This window comes from Chenopodium album, chromosome 2 (assembly GCF_948465745.1).
Source record: "Chenopodium album chromosome 2, dcCheAlbu1.1, whole genome shotgun sequence".
In the NCBI taxonomy this organism is placed as follows: Eukaryota; Viridiplantae; Streptophyta; class Magnoliopsida; order Caryophyllales; family Amaranthaceae; genus Chenopodium; species Chenopodium album.
In genome coordinates this window covers 79,893,518-79,914,659 of record NC_137835.1, presented here as the reverse complement: position 1 = coordinate 79,914,659, position 21,142 = coordinate 79,893,518, and the positions used below count along the sequence as shown (strand labels likewise).

The 21,142-nt window shown below is 35.4% G+C and overlaps 1 protein-coding gene and 1 pseudogene across 1 annotated transcript; both read left to right on the top strand.

The window, feature by feature from the left end:
* Positions 1-396: 396 nt before the first annotated feature.
* On the top strand, positions 397-5,407 carry LOC145576974 (ABC transporter C family member 3-like; annotated as a pseudogene).
* Positions 5,408-16,128: 10,721 nt separating this feature from the next.
* Positions 16,129-20,921, top strand: LOC145589271 (ABC transporter C family member 3-like). Its single transcript, XM_081645800.1, has 7 exons — positions 16,129-16,177; positions 16,306-18,146; positions 18,247-18,333; positions 18,430-19,053; positions 19,309-19,473; positions 19,673-19,964; positions 20,041-20,921. Exons 1-7 carry the CDS (start codon positions 16,159-16,161, stop codon positions 20,631-20,633), a joined length of 3,621 nt encoding a protein of 1,206 aa, XP_081501926.1. The 5' UTR covers positions 16,129-16,158; the 3' UTR covers positions 20,634-20,921.
* The last annotated feature ends 221 nt before the right edge of the window (positions 20,922-21,142 follow it).

Sequence of the window (21,142 nt, the reverse complement as noted above, 5' to 3'; positions counted from 1 at the left end):
ATTTCTGAATTCGCAATAATGTCCAAATGCATAAATAATTGGATTCCGAAAGTGAGGGATAGCTCAAGTGATTAGATATTCCCTATTCCAGGAGATTATGAGATCGATTCATAATATTGATGAGAGATTCTTTAAGGGAGTCAAATTTTATCATAACAAAATTTGTTTATTTTAGTATTCTAGTGGCAATTTGGTGATGATAAATCTGTATTTTCACAGATTCTTCATTAAAAAAAGTCAGTGAATATTCAGTTGTTTCTATTAGACTCCTTTACCTTAATATGATACTCTGTTTCAAGATACTCTGTTTCCTCCTCTTTTTAAAATTCAGCGATCACCACCATTAACACTTCTCCTCTGACGGCGGCAACAACCCAACCACGTCAAATCATTACAATGGTCCAAGGTATTTATCTCTACTTTTCTAATTTCAACTTATTTTTATTGAAATAATTGAAAATAAGATGAGTAAGAACTATTTATTAATTGGGTGAAATTGGCAAATTGATAAATTGGTTTAAAATAGTAGGGTTTTAGATTAAAAGTAAATTATAAAACTTTAATCTTGGGTTTTCAGGGATTTGTAGAGTTTGATTAGAATTAGAATTGAAATGAGATTTCCTGGTAATTTTGGGTTTTCAGGGAGGAAGAAAAGAAAGGTGGGGGAGGATTCGAAAGTTCTTGGTGAAAGACTTGAGATTATGGTTTCAGAGAAATAAATTGTGTTATGGGATATATTGATATACTTCGTATAAAGGGTGTAAGAGTTACTTATAATATCCTAAATTATTCCTCAATACTCCGTATTATACATTGTTGCATCGAATTAGTAATGTGACAACTAGATTTGAATGGAGTTTATAATCGTGAACATGCATTTGTAAATTATTGAAATACCTGTTGTATTAGTATCTTTTTTATAAATGGCTTGATTTTCTGTTATGTTATAGGATCTTTGAATAGTGAGAATCAAGTACATAATCTTGTAGAACCCCTTTTGGATCATGGTGTTAATAATGCTAAGACAAGAGGGTGTGATACTGTGACTCCTTACGAAAGTGCCGGTTTTTTCCATACTCTCTTCTTCTCTTGGTTAACTCCTTTACTTGCATTGTGCATCGAGAAATCAACCTTAGAGCTTGAAGGTATTCCTCAACTAGGCCCTTCTAATAGTGTGTTTGGAGTATTTCCAGTGTTCCAAAGGCTTTTTGAGTCTTCGTCACAAGCTGATAAACAAGATAATAGTCGAGCTGTTACTACTGAGTTTAGGCTTGCAAAGGCATATTTCTTGTTGGTTTGGAAGGAAATCGTTTGTACAGCCCTCTTAGGGATAATATACACACTAGCTCAATTTGTTGCTCCATATCTTATTGATAGCTTTGTTCAATGCCTTAATGGTATTGAGTCTTTTAAAAACCAAGGCTATATTCTTGCTTTTACATTTTGTGCAACAACTTTTCTTGAGGATTTCATTCAGAGACATTGGATCTTTAAGATGCAACAGATTGGAATTAGGATTCGAGCAGTGACAACTTAAGAGCTTGACCCTTCCTTCTTGGTTGCCACACTTACAAGGCGACCAGATGGGAAGTGGTGGTAGTGGAGGAGAACTTATCAATGCTGTGGCTGTTGATGTTGAGAGAATCGAAGGTTTCGTTGTCTACATGCATGATACATGGTTAATCTTTTTCCAAATCGGTTTAGCCTTGCTAATTTTATACAACAAGTTAGGATTTCTTGCCACCATTGGTTCTTTTGCTGTAACAATAATTTTTGTGGTAGCAAACTCTCTATTTATGACATGGCAGGAGAAGTTTCAAAAAAAGCTTATGGAATCTAAGGATAATAGAATGAAGGCAACTATTGAGACTTTAAGGAATATTAGAGTTCTTAGATTTCAAGGATGGGAGATGAGTTTTTTGTCTAAGATTTTTCAACTAAGAGAAGTGGAGATGCAATGGTTGAAGAAATATCTATATAGCTCAGTAGTGATGGGTTTTTTTTTATGAGATAGGTCCAACTTCAGTGGCTTTGGTTGCTTTTGGCTCCTGTATATATATGGGAATCCTACTTGACATGGGGCAAATTTTGTCTGCACTTGCTACCTTTCGGGTTCTTAGACAACCCATCTTCCTCCTACCTGATACTATATCCTTGCTAGTCCAAGCCAAGGTTTCCCTTGGGAGAATCGCCTCTTTTCTTTCCCTCGATGAGCTCCAAGATGATGGTTTAGAGAAGCTGCCATTGGGCAGTTCTGATACATCAGTTGAGATTATTGCTGGGAACTTCACTGGGATAGTACTTCTTCATCTACTACTACGGCAACATTAAAAGACATAAATTTAAAAGTGTCTTGTGGTATGAAGGTTGGCATATGTGGTACAGTTGGTTCAGGTAAGTCGAGCTTACTTTCTTGCATTTTGGGGGAAATGCCTAGGATCTCAGGGGTAGTTAAGCTGTGTGGGACAAAGGCTTATGTTGCTCAGTCACCTTGGATACAGAGTGGTACGGTTCAAGAGAACATATTGTTTGGTAAGGATATGGACCGACAAAGATATGATCAAGTACTCGAAGCTTGTTGTCTTAAAAAGGACCTGGAAGTCCTTTCATTTGGTGATCAAACTATTATTGGTGAGAGAGGTATCAACTTAAGTGGTGGACAGAAGCAAAGAATACAAATTGCTCGCGCTCTCTACCATGATGTGGATATTTATCTATTTGATGACCCTTTTAGTGCTGTTGACGCTCATACTGGTTCTCATTTATTCAAGGTGAAGTATTTATACTATTTATTTTTTACATGTTATAAGTAGTAAGACTATTAAAGTTTTGATTTGGTAATACTATCTGATTTTGGATTACAGGAAGTATTGCTTGGCGTACTGAAAGGTAAAACTGTCATTTATGTTACTCATCAAGTTGAGTTTTTAAACACTGCTGATCTAATTGTGGTGAGTTCAGTAATAGTCTGTTTTCTTCATTTTATTTCATTTTGAGATCATCAAGTCATCTGAGTTTTTAATGATCTTATGTATTTCTTTAAGGTCATGAGGAAGGGTTGCACAAGTTGGAAAGTATGAAGACATTCTCGTTCCAGGGTCTGATTTTATACAGCATGTAGGTGCACAAAATGCAGCTCTATCGGCACCTATATCCGCAGACAATACAAAAAGTATAATCAGACTTGAAAATATGAATAGTGAAGTATATGATGACAGGGGTGCTGCTAGTTCTGAACCTGCAGCACAGCTCGTAAAAGAAGAAGAACGTAAGAGAAGTAAAGTCGGGTTCCATGTCTATTGGAAATATATCACAACAGCATATGGAGGAGCTCTTGTGATTCTTGTAATTCTAGCCGCAATTATCTTACAAATTCTTCAAATAGGGAGCAATTATTGGTTGGCTTGGGCAACTCCATCGTCAAAGGATGTAAACCCTGCTGTTAGTGGATCTACGCTACTGATTGTCTATGCATCCTTGGCTATTGGCATATGTTTCTTCACCCTTGTTGTAGACACGCTTCTTGTAGCCACGGGATATAAAACTGCTATCATACTTTTCAAAAAAATGATGGACACCATGTTTCGTGCTCCTATGTCCTTTTTTGATGCTACACCTGCTGGAAGAATTCTTAACAGAGTAAGTGATCTATCATCCACTCATTTTTTTTTTTTTTTTTTTTTTTTTTTTTTTTTTTTGGTTCACAAATTATATATAAGTGACAAAAGTATGTTTTGGTCATATAAGTATAAATTTACATTTGAGATACTAGTTTCAATTTTCATTTTACTGATTAGTTTGATACACTTCCTCTGATATAGTGTTCTACTGATCAAAGTGCTGTGGAGACTCGAATTCCGTCCATACTTGAGGGTCTAATTTCCCTCACCATCCAACTTCTAGGAGTTATTGCTTTGATGTCTACCGTAGCATGGGAAGTTTTGGTTATATTCATCCCCTTGATCTTCGCCTCCATTTGGTATCAGGTAATGCTTTAAAAATGGTGATTCTATATTTTCAGTATGCAGTAGCTGGCAATTATGTAACAAACACTAGTAAAATATTATATGTAGCAATACTATATGCCTGCATCAAGAGAATTATCACGATTGAGTCGAGTATGTGAAGCTCCAGTTATTCAATATTTTTCTGAAACAATTTCGGGAATAACGACTATAAGAAGCTTTGATCAAGAGTCAAGATTACAGCCAACATATATGAAAATTGTAGATGCATATTCTCGCCCTGAATTCCAACTTGCTGCTGCAATGCAATGGCTAATGTTGCGGCTGGATGCATTCTCTTGTATTACATTTGCCTTCCTTTTGGTTCTCTCTTTGTACTTCAGAGAAAGCATAGATCCTGGTATGTTTTAGTAGTGTATATATCTTTTTCTTTTATTAATTTCCCTTTATAATGGTAAATATGATAAGGAGTAATATAGTAATATAAGTTTTATATCATGTGCAGCAATTGCAGGGTTAGCTGTGACATATGGACTCACCCTAAGTTTTAATCTCTCTGCATTAATATGGTGTTTATGCCATTGGGAAACCAAAATGATATCAGTTGAGAGAATTCTTCAGTACATGACCATTCCTAGTGAAGCTCCTCTTATTATTCAAGAAAACAGGCCAGTTAGTTCCTGGCCGTCACGTGGTGAAATAAGTATTCACAATTTGCAAATTCAGTATGCTCCACATTTGCCATTCGTGCTACACGGGGTGACATGCACTTTTCCTGCAGGGCTCAAAACCGGTATTGTAGGAAGAACGGGAAGTGGGAAATCAACTCTGATACAAGCACTTTTTCGGATAGTTGAGCCTACAAAAGGTCATATTGTGATTGATGACATTAATATCTCATCCATTGGACTCCAAGATTTGAGATCAAAACTGAGCATTATTCCTCAAGATCCAACCATGTTTCAAGGAACTATACGAAGTAATTTAGACCCGCTTGAGCAGTACACAGATGCACAGATATGGGATGTGAGTGTTTTTTTTTTCTTTTGGTGTGTAATTGAAGGATTAACCATACATTCTTACTTGTGTGTTGTATAATTTATTTATAGGTTTTGGATAAGTGTCAACTTGGAGATGTAGTCAGGAACATGGAAAGAAAGTTGGATTCTAATGGTATTAATTTCTTTCCTATCACACTTACAATATATTTTGTAGGTTTTTTTTTTTTTATGATCACATACTAATTCCAATGCATTTTTTCCCCCAACAACGTATATATAGTTCATGAGAACGGGGAGAATTGCCAATCCTCTTTTTTTGTAGGCCTCGTTGAGGAATGTGATCCTCCTACAAGCTTGTTACAAAACAAGAATTCTTCGTTCTCAAAACTTGTTAAAGAGTATACGTCAAGGTCCTCTAATTCAAGTGACCACCTTTTTTAGACCGGAAATTCCCAGTTTATCTTTATGATTGCTTTACCACGTTAATCTAGGGTCAATTATGTCTTTTCCCATCGTTTAATGAAGGACAACTACTGTAGTATACTCATGAAGAATAATAGATGATGATGTTGTCATTGATATGGTGCTAGTGCGGGTCAATTGTTGCTGGCTTGCTGCTCCAGAGTCCAGTCTTTCCCTCCACCCTTGGTCCGAAAACTCATCAGATGGATGTAGGCGCAAACCAGGGGTAAAATTATAATCGTATATTGATAGAGACTTGATATCAGTTAGGACTTAGGAAGTAGAGTCAATTCATTGCATTACCATACAATTCAAGGGTATTGAGCTTGACATGGGTGTTTTTGACAAGACAACAGGAGATATTCAATCATTTTATGAACCCAATAATAAACTGAGTGTTTTACTCCTATATGGTGTATGCCAAAGATTTAGATTAACTTGTTTTCATTCTCCTTTTGCTGGTTTATGCCTAAATTTTAGATCATCCTGTTCCCTTTTCTTTTTCACATATTTATTATGAAATCGATGAAGTGTGGATGATGGCTGATTCTGGAAGATGAAGATCATAGGTAATATCAATAACTCGGTCTTAATTATGACCTTCTTCCTACTTACATTTCTAAAACATGTGAAATACACATTTTTTTTAATTGCTGTGTTGTTTTTTAGTTGTTACTTGTTATGATTTCCAAAGCATTATTCAGGCAAACCTGCTTTTGTTGTTTAACTATAGTTTTCTTGATATCGTACTTATGAAGGATCAATTAACCTGCTGTCACATAACTACATTACTTGATGCTGTGAATTATATGTGTGAAGTTTCACAAGTATGTGAACTTGCATTTGTCTTTACCTTCAAACACAAAATATAGTTTCATAAGTATGCTCCGATTGATATATAGGGGAAGAAAAGCTCTTCTTTCCAATTTTTAGTTGACAAAATGTCGGAGAAAATTGTCTCTTGGACCTCTCTGCGCCTCTCCCAGGTAGCAATATTAATCCTTATCAACAATGGGAATAAGGGCATGCACTGGATGAGTAGAACTATCACGTATTAATATTTAGGATTATTTAGCTATAATTTTTTAAAGACGCTATTAAATTAAATCATGATCCACCAAAGTTTGAAGATTTTGGGGAAAAATTAATCGTAAATAAGTATTTCAAATTCATATCAATTTCCCATTTAGCTACCAACACCAACCGTAATACCGACCTGTCAAACATGAATACAATAAATATATTAAAAGCACAACTTATCCTAAAAATATCATCCAATAACATGAAAATAGGTGCAACTCCAAAACGATTTCTTCTAATTGCTCTGACCATGCTACTTCGCCACTTTCAAGAACTAAATAGATAACCCAAGTTTTTTTTTCTCAAAACCACCACAACTTTATATATGAGCAGTAGTACGTACTATACAATTTTATTTTACACTAGGGGTTCCTGTTGGAACATTTATGGAATAAATGGAGCTTATGTATCATATATGAAGTTTATATTATGCTAGGAGTTGAGGAGGATTAGTATAATGATTATACTTAGAGGTATAGCAAAGCAAGATGTATAAAAGTGACAAAACAAGGCAAAATTGACAAATTTGTGCTTCGCCCTGGCTAGGGCGAGCACGAGTAAAAATTGTCAATTATCTCAATTTCATTGAGATGTTGCTCGCGCCCGGTAGGGCTCAATTGCCCGGTCTGCCAGGGCGAAGGGAGTTTGTCAGTTTTTACATGTTTTACAAAAGTGTTGCTCGCGCCCGGTAGGGCTCCATTGCCCGGTCTGACCGGGCAAAGTTCAAAACTGACGGTTTTGACAGTTTTTGAACGGTTTGCTTTGTGAACGGACATATCCGTTGGAATTAAAACTGCTCTTCATATAAACTCTATAAATAGGAGTTTATATGACATGTATGAGGGAAGAGATTACAATGACAAATCATTCTTGCTTACTTTGAGAGAAAATCTGCAGTAATTTTCTTAGAGTGAAAACAAACACATTTATACTCAAACTTTGTTGAATTATTTTTGTAAGAACAAGCAAAACTAATTGGTTTTTTCATTGTATCCCAATAGTGTTATCGTGTAACTCGATTGTTCCAAAGAGAGTCGATAAATAACTATTAGGAAAGCGTTTATCACGTGCCTTGAAGAATTTATCCGGTCTCTTTGAACATCAATTTTCATTGTTTTTCTAACAATCTAATAGTTATTTACTCGTGGGATAATGGCTTCTTCATTGCGTGATATGGCTACCAATTTCCAGAAATTAGATAAGTTTGAAGGTGTGGGTTATCGTCGTTGGCAAAAGAAGATGCATTTCCTCTTGACAACGTTGAATGTGGTGTATGTACTTACTACACTCATGCCGCACGGTCCTCCCAAAGGAGAAGAAGAAACCTTGGAGACACAACGTCGTAGAACCAAGTGGGAAAATGACGACTACATCTGTCGTGGTCACATCTTGAATGCTTTGTCTGATACCTTGTTTGATGTGTATCAAAATGTGGAGAGTGCAAAGGAACTTTGGGACACACTTGAATCCAAATACATTGCCAAGGATGCTTCAAGTAAGAAATTTCTTGTTAGCAATTTTAATTCTTTTAAGATGACTAATGATCGGCCTGTTATGGAACAATTTCATGAAGTTCAACATATTTTAAGCCAAATTAGATTACATGGTATGGTAATGGATGAGGCCATTGCGGTGGCTTCAATCATTGATAAATTACCCTCTTCTTGGAAGGATGCTAAAAACTCCTTGAAACATCAAAAGGAGGAAATGACCTTGGAACAATTGGGTACTCATCTCCGTATAGAGGAGAGTATCCGGGTTCAAGAAGGTGTTAAGGACACTAATGTCAATGACAAAAGTGCTCCGGGTTCCTCCATTAATGTGATGGAAGAAGAAAAGTCAAATGGGACTAAAAAATCCCACAAAAGACCCTCTAAATCCAACAACAAAAAGACTCCTAACAAGAAGGGCAAGAAAACAAAATCTGTCAATTGTTGGGAGTGTAATGGTCCTCACTTTAAGAGGGATTGCCCCTCTTGGAAAAAGAAGAAGGCCAACAAGCAAGGTCAACAAGATCTTGACAAAGACCAAGGTATGATTTTTGCACATGATGCTACAAGTTTAGAAATGAATTTTGTGGCTATGATCTCTGAGATCAATGTTGTGCAGGTTGATGATTCTTGGTGGGTGGATTCGGGAGCCTCTAGACATGTGTGCAAAGATCGACATTATTTCAAGACTTTTGAAGTATTGGAAGATGGTCCAATTTTGTACATGGGAAATGATTCTACGGTCAAGGCTAAAGGAATTGGTCAAGTAGAATTGTTGTTAACATCCGGAAAAACATTAACTCTAGAGATGTTGTTTTTGTACCGGAAGTTAGGAAGAATTTAATGTCAGGAGGTCTCTTGAATAAGTATGGATTTAAGATGGTATTTGAAGCTGATAAATTTGTATTAAGTAAGGGTGGTATTTATGTAGGACAAGGATATTATTGTAATGGAATGTTTAAATTAAGCATTGATAATAAAGTTGTTAATTCTGTTTACATGCTTGATGTTTCTTCTCTATGGCACAATCGTTTATGTCATGTTAATTATCGTCGTTTGTATGACATGTCCAAAATGGGTTTGATTCCTTCTTTTGATTACAATTTAGAGAAGTGTAAAACATGCATGCTAAATAAAATAACAAGGAATCCTTTTCCTAGTGTAGAAAGACAATCAATTTTGCTTGAATTGGTGCATAATGATTTGTGTGATTTTAAGAGCTCACCTTCGTTAGGAAATAAGAAATATATTGTGACTTTTATTGATGATTTTTCAAGGTTTTGTTACATATATTTATTATTTTCTAAAGATGAAGCCCTTGATAAGTTTAAGGTCTATAAAACCGAAGTTGAATTGCAAACTAATGTAAAAAATTAAAAGACTTCGAACGGATAGGGGTGGAGAGTATTATGATCCTAAATATTTTAAATCCATTGGAATAATTCATGAACTGACCGCACCATATTCTCCTCAAAGTAATGGGATTGCGGAAAGAAAAAAATAGAATCCTAAAAGAAATGGTTAATTCCATGCTTTCTAATTCGGGTCTAAGTGACGGATTTTGGGGTGAAGCTATGTTGACAGCTTGTTATATTTTGAATAGAGTTTCAAATAAAAGGAACAAGACTACCTCATATGAAATTTGGCACAAAAGGAAGCCTACTCTCAATTACCTTAAGGTATGGGGATGTAGGGCAATTGTCAAATTGACGGAACCTAAAAGGAAAACATTGGGTGAAAAAGGAATTGATTGCATTTTTATAGGCTATGCTGAACATAGCAAAGCCTATAGGTTTTATGTCATTGAGCCTAATGACTATGTTTCTATTCACATTGTGATAGAGTCTAGAGATGCAATATTTGATGAGACTCGTTTCTCATCAATTCCAAGGCCAAAGGATATGTTACCTAGTACTAGCTCCGTTGTAGTAGATGATTTTAATGAAGATCATGAAACTACTATGCCGGAGATTAGAAAAAGTAAACGAATTAGAAAAGATAAATCTTTTGGACCCGATTTTCAACTGTATTTAGTTGAAGGGTCAAGAGAGTCAATTATGACTCTATCTCCATATTGTTTCAATGTGGAGGAGGATCCTAAGACTTTTGATGAGGCTATGAAGTCTCATGATGCTGTTTTTTGGAAAGAAGCAATACATGATGAAATGGATTCAATAACGGGTAATAACACTTGGGTTTTATCGGATTTACCCCCCGGGTGCAAACCTTTAGGTTGTAAATGGATATTTGTAAGGAAAAAGAAGATCGATGGAACCGTGATAAAGCATAAGGCCCGCTTAGTGGTTCAAGGCTTTAGGCAAACCCACGGTATCGACTACTTTGATACTTATGCTCCGGTGGCAAGAATTGCCACTATTAGGTTATTAATTGCTTTAGCAGCGATTCATGACTTAGTAATTCACCAAATGGATGTTAAAACGGCATTTCTTAACGGTGAATTGGAGGAGGAAGTGTACATGAAACAACCGGAAGGCTTAATTGTCAAAGGACAAAAAACCAAAGTTTGCAAGTTAATTAGATCTTTGTATGGGCTAAAGCAAGCACCTAAGCAATGGCATCAAAAATTTGATGAAGTTGTCTTGGCTAATGGGTTTAAAATAAATCAATCCGATAAGTGTGTATATAGCAAATTCGATGACAATGGTAAAGGTGTCATAATTTGTTTATATGTTGATGACATGCTTATTTTTGGGACTGATTTGGAACAAGTTGAAGAAACCAAAGATTTTCTCTCTTCTAGTTTCTCCATGAAAGATATGGGAGAAGCGGATGTTATTCTTGGAATAAGAATAGTGAGAGGTAAAGGAACAATATCTTTATCACAATCTCATTATATTGAGAAAGTGTTGGAGAGGTTTGGAGAAACAAATTGTTCTCTTGTTTCTACTCCTATGGATCCTAGTATTAAGTTGGTTCCAAGTAGTGGTACTCCTATTTCACAATTGGAGTATGCAAGTTTGATCGGGAGCTTGATGTATGCTATGACAAGCACTCGACCTGATTTAGCTTTTGCTGTAGGCAAGCTAAGTAGGTATACTAGTAATCCTAGTATGTTTCATTGGCAAGCGTTAAGACGTGTGCTAAAGTATTTGAAGAGAACTATTGATTATAGTTTGACATATACGGGAGATCCTTCGGTGCTAGAAGGATACTCGGATGCTAGTTGGATCACAAACAAGGAAGATTATTCATCTACAAGTGGATGGGTGTTTGTTCTTGGAGGAGGTGCCATTTCTTGGGCTTCTAAGAAGCAAACATGTATAACTGATTCAACTATGGAATCGGAATTCATAGCATTGGCTTCTTGTTGTAAAGAAGCGGAGTGGCTAAGGAATTTGTTAAATGAGGTTGACTTATGGGTAAAACCTATGTCTCCTATTGCTATACATTGTGATAGTGCATCAACAATTGCTAAGGCATATAGCCAAGTATATAACGGGAAATCAAGGCACATTGGTGTTAGACACAGCTATGTGCGTGAATTGATTAAGGATGGAGTCGTTACCATTGATTTTGTACGGTCTAGCTTTAACTTAGCGGATCCATTTACCAAACCATTGCCAAGAGATTTAGTGTACAAAACATCTACAGGGATGGGTCTTAAGCCTATTGAAATATCTAAAGTGGAGGAAAACTCAATTTAACATCTAATACAACGTTAGATCTTAAATTCAATGAGGATACTACTTCACTTGATGATATGAAGCACTTAGATTTGTAAACATCCCAAGGTTAGTGCTTGTGACTGCAATGATTAAGAGGTTGAAATTTTCTTAATAAATCTTTGATAAGTTGCTCAAATTGCAGGAGCATGTTCTCTTAAAGATTTACCTATATGAGTAAGAGGTTTGGCCGCTTCACCAAGGTTAAGGCTTAACTTGGATCACTCATGAATGGATATGGACACTAAGGCTTCATATGTATGATATCTTCAATAGTTCAAAGTGGTTGTATGATTCAAAGCTTAGTCTATCATTATGATCGGAACTATTGTTAAGTATATTTATACTAAGTGAAAATTCAATCGTTAGATATTTTCATTATGTATGAGCATGTATATTTGTTTGTTTTAAGCAAGTTATAAGTTCTTTTAACATTTATTCTATAAATGGAGGAGGATTGTTGGAACATTTATGGAATAAATGGAGCTTATGTATCATATATGAAGTTTATATTATGCTAGGAGTTGAGGAGGATTAGTATAATGATTATACTTAGAGGTATAGCAAAGCAAGATGTATAAAAGTGACAAAACAAGGCAAAATTGACAAATTTGTGCTTCGCCCTGGCTAGGGCGAGCACGAGTAAAAATTGTCAATTATCTCAATTTCATTGAGATGTTGCTCGCGCCCGGTAGGGCTCAATTGCTCGGTCTGCCAGGGCGAAGGGAGTTTGTCAGTTTTTACATGTTTTACAAAAGTGTTGCTCGCGCCCGGTAGGGCTCCATTGCCCGGTCTGACCGGGCAAAGTTCAAAACTGACGGTTTTGACAGTTTTTGAACGGTTTGCTTTGTGAACGGACATATCCGTTGGAATTAAAACTGCTCTTCATATAAACTCTATAAATAGGAATTTATATGACATGTACGAGGGATGAGATTACAATGACAAATCATTCTTGCTTACTTTGAGAGAAAATCTGCAGTAATTTTCTTAGAGTGAAAACAAACACATTTATACTCAAACTTTGTTGAATTAGTTTTGTAAGAACAAGCAAAACTAATTGGTTTTTTCATTGTATCCCAATAGTGTTATCGTGTAACTCGATTGTTCCAAAGAGAGTCGATAAATAACTATTAGGAAAGCGTTTATCACGTGCCTTGAAGAATTTATCCGGTCTCTTTGAACATCAATTTTCATTGTTTTTCTAACAGTTCCCACGCGTGCGATGAGCGCAGTATGGCTAGCATTTCGAGAAGAGTGATTGCAATTAGTCCTTATACCTTATGCCGGTTTGCATACTATTTTATTATGAATATTTGTATATATGCGATTAATGTATCGAATATTGTGTATCTTTGCTATGTTTTAAACTTTAGCAACCTACTTTAGAATTAGTGAGGGAAATGTAAAAAAAAAATTGAGTTCTAGAAATGCAAATGTTTGTTATATTTAAAGTACATACTAAGACGAATCAATTAAACATGAAATCATTGATATCACACGTCTATATTTTTCTTGTATTCCATATTATTAGAATTAATTTAAAGTCTCTATTATACTAAACACAAATTCTTATATGTGGCTTGTCACACCATGTGACCAGAATTACCTCATTAGTGTTGTAGGTGTTAATTCGTCAGTACTATAGGGATTACTCGATTTAAGTTAATGTTACATGGTTACTTGATAGTGTTATATGGGTTATTGTATACTCTTCGACATTATTATTAGGGTTAATTTTTTATTTTTTTTGAACGGATTATCGGGATTACTTCATTGTATTTTTTTACAATGATATTATTGCAAATATATATGTTATTACTATAAACATCCTATGGTAGAATGATAACACAATATGATGCACGATTAAAGTAGTATAACCTCCATTCTGCATACCAAAAGCTTTTAGCAGTCAACATCTTTATTGGAGCTTAATTATTACCTTTATTATCTTTATTGTACTCAATAATTTGCACTCATCTGATCTCTTCGTCTACTGTAAAATTAAGAACATTATACATTGTCATCTGATCTTGTAATGCTTAGCCGCTCTAGAGTATCAATTGCTTGAACACATTTTTTGAAGGATAAAATTGAAAGCATACTATTCATTAGAGTAATTGAGGATAAATGTGTAAATAAACATTTTGAAGGGTAAAATTGGAAGCACACTATTTATAAGAATTCTCTACTCATGGATTGATAATCACTTGACAATCATACTTCCCTACCTTATAAAAAGTACAAGAAAACTCTTATAAATAGTGTGCTTCCAATGAATTCGAATAACATTGATATTTTATTGCGCTTTTACAAAAATCAATGGTATCTTACGTCAAAATATTTTAAATCAAAAGGGATATATATATCTTACATAAAACTGTTTGTATCATTATACTCCATAAATTTTAAAATTTAAATCAAAAGAGATATACATATTTTACCTAACACTTTTTATATTAACTAGTATGTACCTCGGACGATGCCCGGTATCCTCCATAATATATATCCTTATGTTTCAAAAATCCTTACATAAATTGGCTACTTATAAAATAATTTAAGGAATAATTTTTTTTTTTAAGGAAATAAGGAATCATTATTTTCTCAAATGCATTATCACTAATGTCTAAATCTATTCACATTTGAAACATTAGTTGCTTTAAAGGTTCATAATCGGATGAGTAATTTAATTTTACGGATCCATTGACATTTAATAATTTGAGTACTCCTAGAATTTATTTAAAACAATCCTCAGTTTGAAATTAAGTCTTTGAATCCTAGACTTTTAGGATTTTTTTTATAAGACGATTGTCTTTTTGGAATTTTAATTTTGGTGGTGATACCCAGTTTGTTAATTGAATTTTAAAATAAAATTTTTATTTGATGAGAAAAATGTTTAAGTTAATCGAATTTTCTATTCATGGATTAATAATCACGACAATCATAATTGTAAAATACAAAGTAAAAAGTATAGTACTACCAATCATAAAGCTGTGGGTTATAGATTCTAAAGTATATCATAAATGGATTTATTTTGAAATACGCTTTAACACGAATAGTATCATATAAAAATAATAAATTATTAAGATAACGATTATTAAAATTTATATATATATTTTTAACAGGATAATAATTTAATTTGTACATATAAAATATTGGTAATTTATTTTATCGAAAATAAAACTCAAACCCGCAATTTTATCTTAAAATATATCCCAATTTTATTGAAAATAAAATTCTGCACCTGCAGTACAGCTCGTAAAAGAAGAAGAACGTGAGAGGGGTAAAGTCGGGTTCCATGTCTATTGGAAATATATCACAACAGCATATGGAGGAGCTCTTGTGATTCTTGTAATTCTAGCCGCAATTATCTTACAAATTCTTCAAATAGGGAGCAACTACAAATTCTTCAAATTGGTGAAATACACATTTTCTTTACCTTCAAACACAAAATATATTTTTAGTCCAACTGGCATAGATGATGGGGCTTAGTGATGGTCGTGTAATTTTGAGTCTTCATCTGTTTATATAAGCTTACTAATTTTGAGTCCTCTAGGACTATGGTGGCATATATGGTATGTGTCTTTACTGGAAAATTAACAAGGAAATTATAACTGAGCCAGCAGCCAAAGTGGCTTGAATTTGATGAAGTGGTGGTCTTGGGCAGGGCAGCATTGCTGTTACATTTTATTGCTGTGTTTCCATTTAATTAACACAAATTCCCCCTTTAACTTTCTGCAACTAACAAATTCCCCCTTTAAAATTTTACAAGTTATATACTTCAATCTTGATCCCTAGTGTAGTTTTACCTATGTATAATTGCGGCTTCAAGAATGTCTAAGCTTTGTGCCACCTCTGTCTCCGAATGCAATTTTACTAGCAAAGGTTCTGTTTTGTGGCTGCCTCTATTTGTTACAGTGAATGCAGATTTTACTAGCAATGGATAGTGTTCCCAACTTCCCACTGTCTGCATTCCTGAGAATTATAACTGTTATTTGTGATTTTAGAGGCACAAAAACTGCAGAATCTGTAACCCCCTAACGTTGCATGTTTTTCAGCCTGTGATTGCTTGATTATATGTAAATGAGTTTTATTCTTGATTGGAAGTTGCTAGATCTCTGTATAAATGCCACTATGGGTTTGTTTTATTGCATATTCTTGAGACAGAAATGCTTGTATTTTGTAATTGTAACAGCAGCAAATAGTTTAATGGAGTTTTAAACTAAGGGTTGTCACATGTTGGAGTTTATGTTATTAGAAAATGTGTCTTGAATGTTTTTTGAAACTGCACTTCTAAGTATATTGAACTATTGGATCAGAGTAACAGCTGAAAACAATGATTCCCATATGTATCACTAACATTGCTTTATCCTGCCTATTTTCATGTTAATTTTCTCCACATCTCTATTGTTGTGTAAAGATCTCTATTGTTGTGTTATATAGGCTACGCATCTCATACTTCTGTTGTCATCATCAAATGAATATCGTGGTTAAAGGTAGTTCTCTCCACTGTTGCTATTTTACTCCGTACTGCTAGTTTCTAAATAATTAAGATTTTTAATTTTTTTAATGTTTTGGAGGGTTTCTCGCACTATTTTGATTGTATAAATGTTATGTTGTGTAGGATCGTTGAAAACTGAAGATGAAGTTGTCCCTGATCTTGAAGAACCTCTTCTAAATCATGGCAACTTGGATTCAAATAGCAAGGCAAAGGTCAAAGGGTGCGAAACTGTGACTCCGTACCATAACGCTGCTCTTTTTCGTACACTCTTTTTTTCTTGGATAACTCCTTTACTTGCGTTGGGGACCCAAAAATCAACCTTAGAGCTTGATGATATTCCTCAACTCGGCCCTTCTAATAGTGTGTTTCGAGCCTTTCCTGTGTTCCAAGCTAGGCTTTTTGATGATAATGTAGGTGTTAGTAGTAGTACAAGAGTTGTTATTACTGAATTTGGGCTTGCAAAGGCTTATTTCTTGTCGATTTGGAAGGAAATTGTATGGACAGCTCTCTTGGCTATAATATACACACTAGCTCGTTTCGTTGCTCCATATCTTATGGATACTTTTGTTCATTGCCTTAATGGCCAAGAGGCGTTTAATAACCAAGGTTATGTCCTTGCTTTGACATTTTGTTCCGCGACTTTTCTTGAGGCTTTCATAAATAGACATTGGATGTTTAGGATGCAACAAATTGGAATTAGGATTCGAGCAGTGACAACTGTAATGATCTACAACAAGAGTTTAGCCCTTGCTTCTTGGTCATCACAATTGCAAGGCGACGAGGCTAGTAGTGGAAGTGGAGAACTTATCAATGCTGTGGCTGTTGATGTTGAGAAAATCCAGAGTTTTATTGTGTACTTTCATGATACATGGTTAATTTTTTTCCAAATCAGTTTAGCCTTCCTAATTCTATACATCAAATTGGGACTTCTTGCTTCTATTGGTGCTTTTGTTGTAACATTAATATTTATGGGAGCAAACTCTTTATTTATGACTTGGCTGAAAAAGTTTCAAAAAAAACTAATGGAATCCAAGGATAATAGAATGAAGGCGACTATTGAGACTTTAAGGAATATGAGAGTTCTTAGGTTTCAAGGATGGGAGATGAGTTTTTTGTCCAAGATTCTTCAACTACGAAAAGTGGAGATGCAACGGTTGAAGAAATATCTATATACTTCAGTATTGATTGATTTTTTCTTTGGGGTAGGTCCAACTTTGGTGACTTTGGTAACTTTCGGTTCTTGTATATGTTTGGGAATCCCACTTGAAATGGGGCATGTATTGTCAGCACTTGCTACCTTTCGAGTTCTTCGAGAGCCAGTCTTGCTCCTCCCTGATACAATATCCTTGGTAGTCCAAGCCAAGGTTTCGCTTGGGAGAATTGCTTTTTTTCTTTCCCTAGATGAGCTCCAAGATGATGCTTTAGAGAACCTGCCGTTGGGCTGTTCTGATACAGCAGTTGAGATTATTGATGGATACTTCACTTATGATAATATGTCTTCGTCTAATACTATGGCAACATTAAATGATATAAACATAAAAGTGTCTCATGGTATGAAGGTTGGTATATGTGGTACTGTTGGTTCAGGCAAATCGAGCTTACTTTCTTGCATTCTGGGTGAAATGCCTAAAATCTCAGGGGCGGTCAAGTTGTGTGGGACAAAGGCTTATGTTGCTCAATCACCTTGGATACAGAGTGGTACGGTTCAAGAGAACATACTGTTTGGTAAGGATATGGACCAACAAAGATATGATCAAGTACTCGAAGCTTGTTGTCTTAAGAAGGACCTAGAAGTTCTTTCATTTGGTGATCAGACTGTTATTGGTGAGAGAGGAATTAACTTAAGTGGTGGACAGAAGCAAAGAATACAAATTGCTCGTGCTCTCTACCATGATGTGGATATCTATCTATTTGATGATCCTTTTAGTGCTGTTGACGCTCATACTGGTTCTCATTTATTCAAGGTTTAATCTTTTACCATTACCTTGTACTGTCTTAGAAAAATAAAAAAAAACTTTTTAAAATTCTGATTTGGTAATACTGCTTTTTGATTATGGATTGCAGGAAGTTTTGCTTGGTCTTCTGAGCAGGAAAACTGTCATTTATGTTACTCATCAAATCGAGTTCTTGAACGCTGCTGATCTAGTTGTGGTGAGCTCAGTAACATAGTCTGCTTTTCTTCAATTTGGGATCATTAAGTCATCTAACCTTTTGTTAAACTTGTGACTACCTCAAATTTTTTGTAAGGTCATGAAAAATGGAAGGATTGTACAAGCTGGAAAGTATGATGACATTCTTGTTCCAGGGTCCGAATTTTTTCAACTTGTAGGTGCACAATATACTGCTCTGTCGTCGATACCTGATTCCAACAAGGCTGCATCTACTTCTGCTGACAATAAGAAGAGTATCATAAGTAATGAAAATGTGAATGGTGAAGTAGATGATGAGGGGGGAGCAGCTGGTTCTGCACCTGCAGAACAGCTTGTAAAAGAAGAAGAACGAGAGAGGGGTAGAGTCGAGTTTTCTGTCTATTGGAACTACATCACAACTGCATATGGGGGAGCTCTGGTGATTCTTGTAATTCTGGCCTCAATTGTCTTACAAATTCTTCAAATAGGGAGCAATTATTGGTGGGCATGGGCAACTCCATCATCAAAGGATGTTGAACCTGTTTTTAGTGGATCTACTCTACTGATTGTTTATGCATCTTTGGCAATTGGCATATGTTTCTGCACCCTTGCAGTAGAATCGCTTGTTGTAGCCACAGGATATAAAACTGCAACCATACTTTTCAAAAAAATGCTTGAAGCCATTTTTCATGCTCCTATGTCCTTTTTCGATGCTACACCTGCTGGAAGGATTCTCAACCGAGTAAGTGATCATTCCTTGTATAATATCTTTAACAATTTACTTAATACAGAGTAGTTATATATAACATCCGATGTTACTAGGACTAGAGTAACCATGCTAGATGTTGATGTGTCCAAGTGTTGAACTTGAAAATAGAGGCCTTGTCAGAGTGTCGAGTACATGTCATGGGTATTTGAGGTGAAATGAATATTTTGTGGAGCTTATATCACAATATCTTCCTGTACTGACTAGTTCAATCCACTTCCTCCCATATAGTGTTCGACTGATCAAAGTGCTGTGGAGACTCGAATTCCATCCTTACTTGAGAGGCTTATATCCCTTTCCATCCAACTTCTGGGAATTATTGCTGTGATGTCTACAGTTGCCTGGGAAGTTTTGATCATATTCATCCCCTTGATTTTCGCCTCCATATGGTATCAGGTAAGACTGTAACTTTACAAGTATACTTGTTGTTTCTGTATGCACAACTGGCACTCCTTGTTAGAACATAGATTACCATTTTGGATTTTGCTTGTTTAAACATTACTTATTTATAAGGTCCCTATTTACTTCCGAGCCTATAGAATGTTTACACTGTTCTAGTTCATATTATGAAACACTGATCATCTATCATATGCAGCAATATTATATGTGTGCATCAAGAGAATTATCACGGTTGAGTCCAGTATGCGAAGCTCCAGTCATTCAATATTTTGCTGAAACTAATTTGGGAATCACAACTATTAGGAGCTTTGATCAACAGTCAAGATTCCAGCCAACATATATGAAAATTGTTGATGCATATTCTCGACCTGAATTCCATCTTGCTGCTGCAATGAAATGGCTAATGTTGCGGCTGGATGCATTCTCTTGTATTACATTTGCCTCCCTTTTAGTTCTCTCTATGTACTTCAGAGAGAGCATAGATCCTGGTATGTATTAGTATTTTTCGGCGTATATCTTTGTAATGGGCAAATCTAAAACTGCAAGTCTTATCTTCTTGTACAGCAATCGCAGGATTAGCTGTGACATATGGACTCACCCTCAACGGTAAGCTGTCTACGCTAGTAAGTTGTTTATGCCATTGGGAGAACAAGATGATATCAGTGGAGAGAATTCTTCAGTACACGAACGTTCCTAGTGAGGCTCCTCTTATCATACAAGAAAATCGGCCAGATTGTTCTTGGCCATCACATGGGAACATCGATATCTATAATTTGCAGGTCCGGTATGCTTCACATCTGCCACTAGTGCTACATGGTGTGACATGCACTTTTCCAGGAGGTTCAAAAACCGGTATTGTAGGAAGAACAGGAAGTGGTAAATCAACTCTGATACAAGCACTTTTTCGGATAGTTGAACCTACAACTGGTTGTATTGTAATTGATGGTATTGATATCTCAACTATTGGACTCCAAGATCTGAGGTCAAGACTGAGCATCATTCCTCAGGATCCAACCATGTTTCAAGGAACTATACGAAGTAATTTAGACCCACTTGAGCAGTACACAGATGCACAGATATGGGATGTGAGTGTTTTTTTTTTCTTTTGGTGTTTAATTGAAGGATTGACCATACATTCTTACTTGTGTGTTGTATAATTTACTTATAGGTTTTGGATAAGTGTCAACTTGGAGATGTAGTCAGGAACATGGAAAGAAAGTTGGATTCTAATGGTATTAATTTCTTTCCTATCACACTTACAGTATATTTTGTAGGGTTTTTTTTTTATATGATCACATACTAATTCCAATGCATTTTTTTTTCCCAACAACATATATATAGTTCATGAGAACGGGGAGAATTGGAGCATGGGTCAGAGACAACTAGTTTGTCTTGGGCGAGTATTACTCAAGAGAAGCAAAGTGTTGGTCCTTGATGAAGCGACTGCATCAGTTGACACAACCACTGATAATCTTATACAACAAACTCTCAAACATCATTTTGCAGATTGTACCCTTATTACCATTGCACATCGCATCACTTCTGTTCTTGACAGTAACATGGTCTTGCTTCTTAGTCATGGTACAATCAATTTCCCTCCATGTAAATATTGCACATTCATTTTTCTCAGGCACCAAAGTTTGATTTCTCATTGTTATTTTTAGTA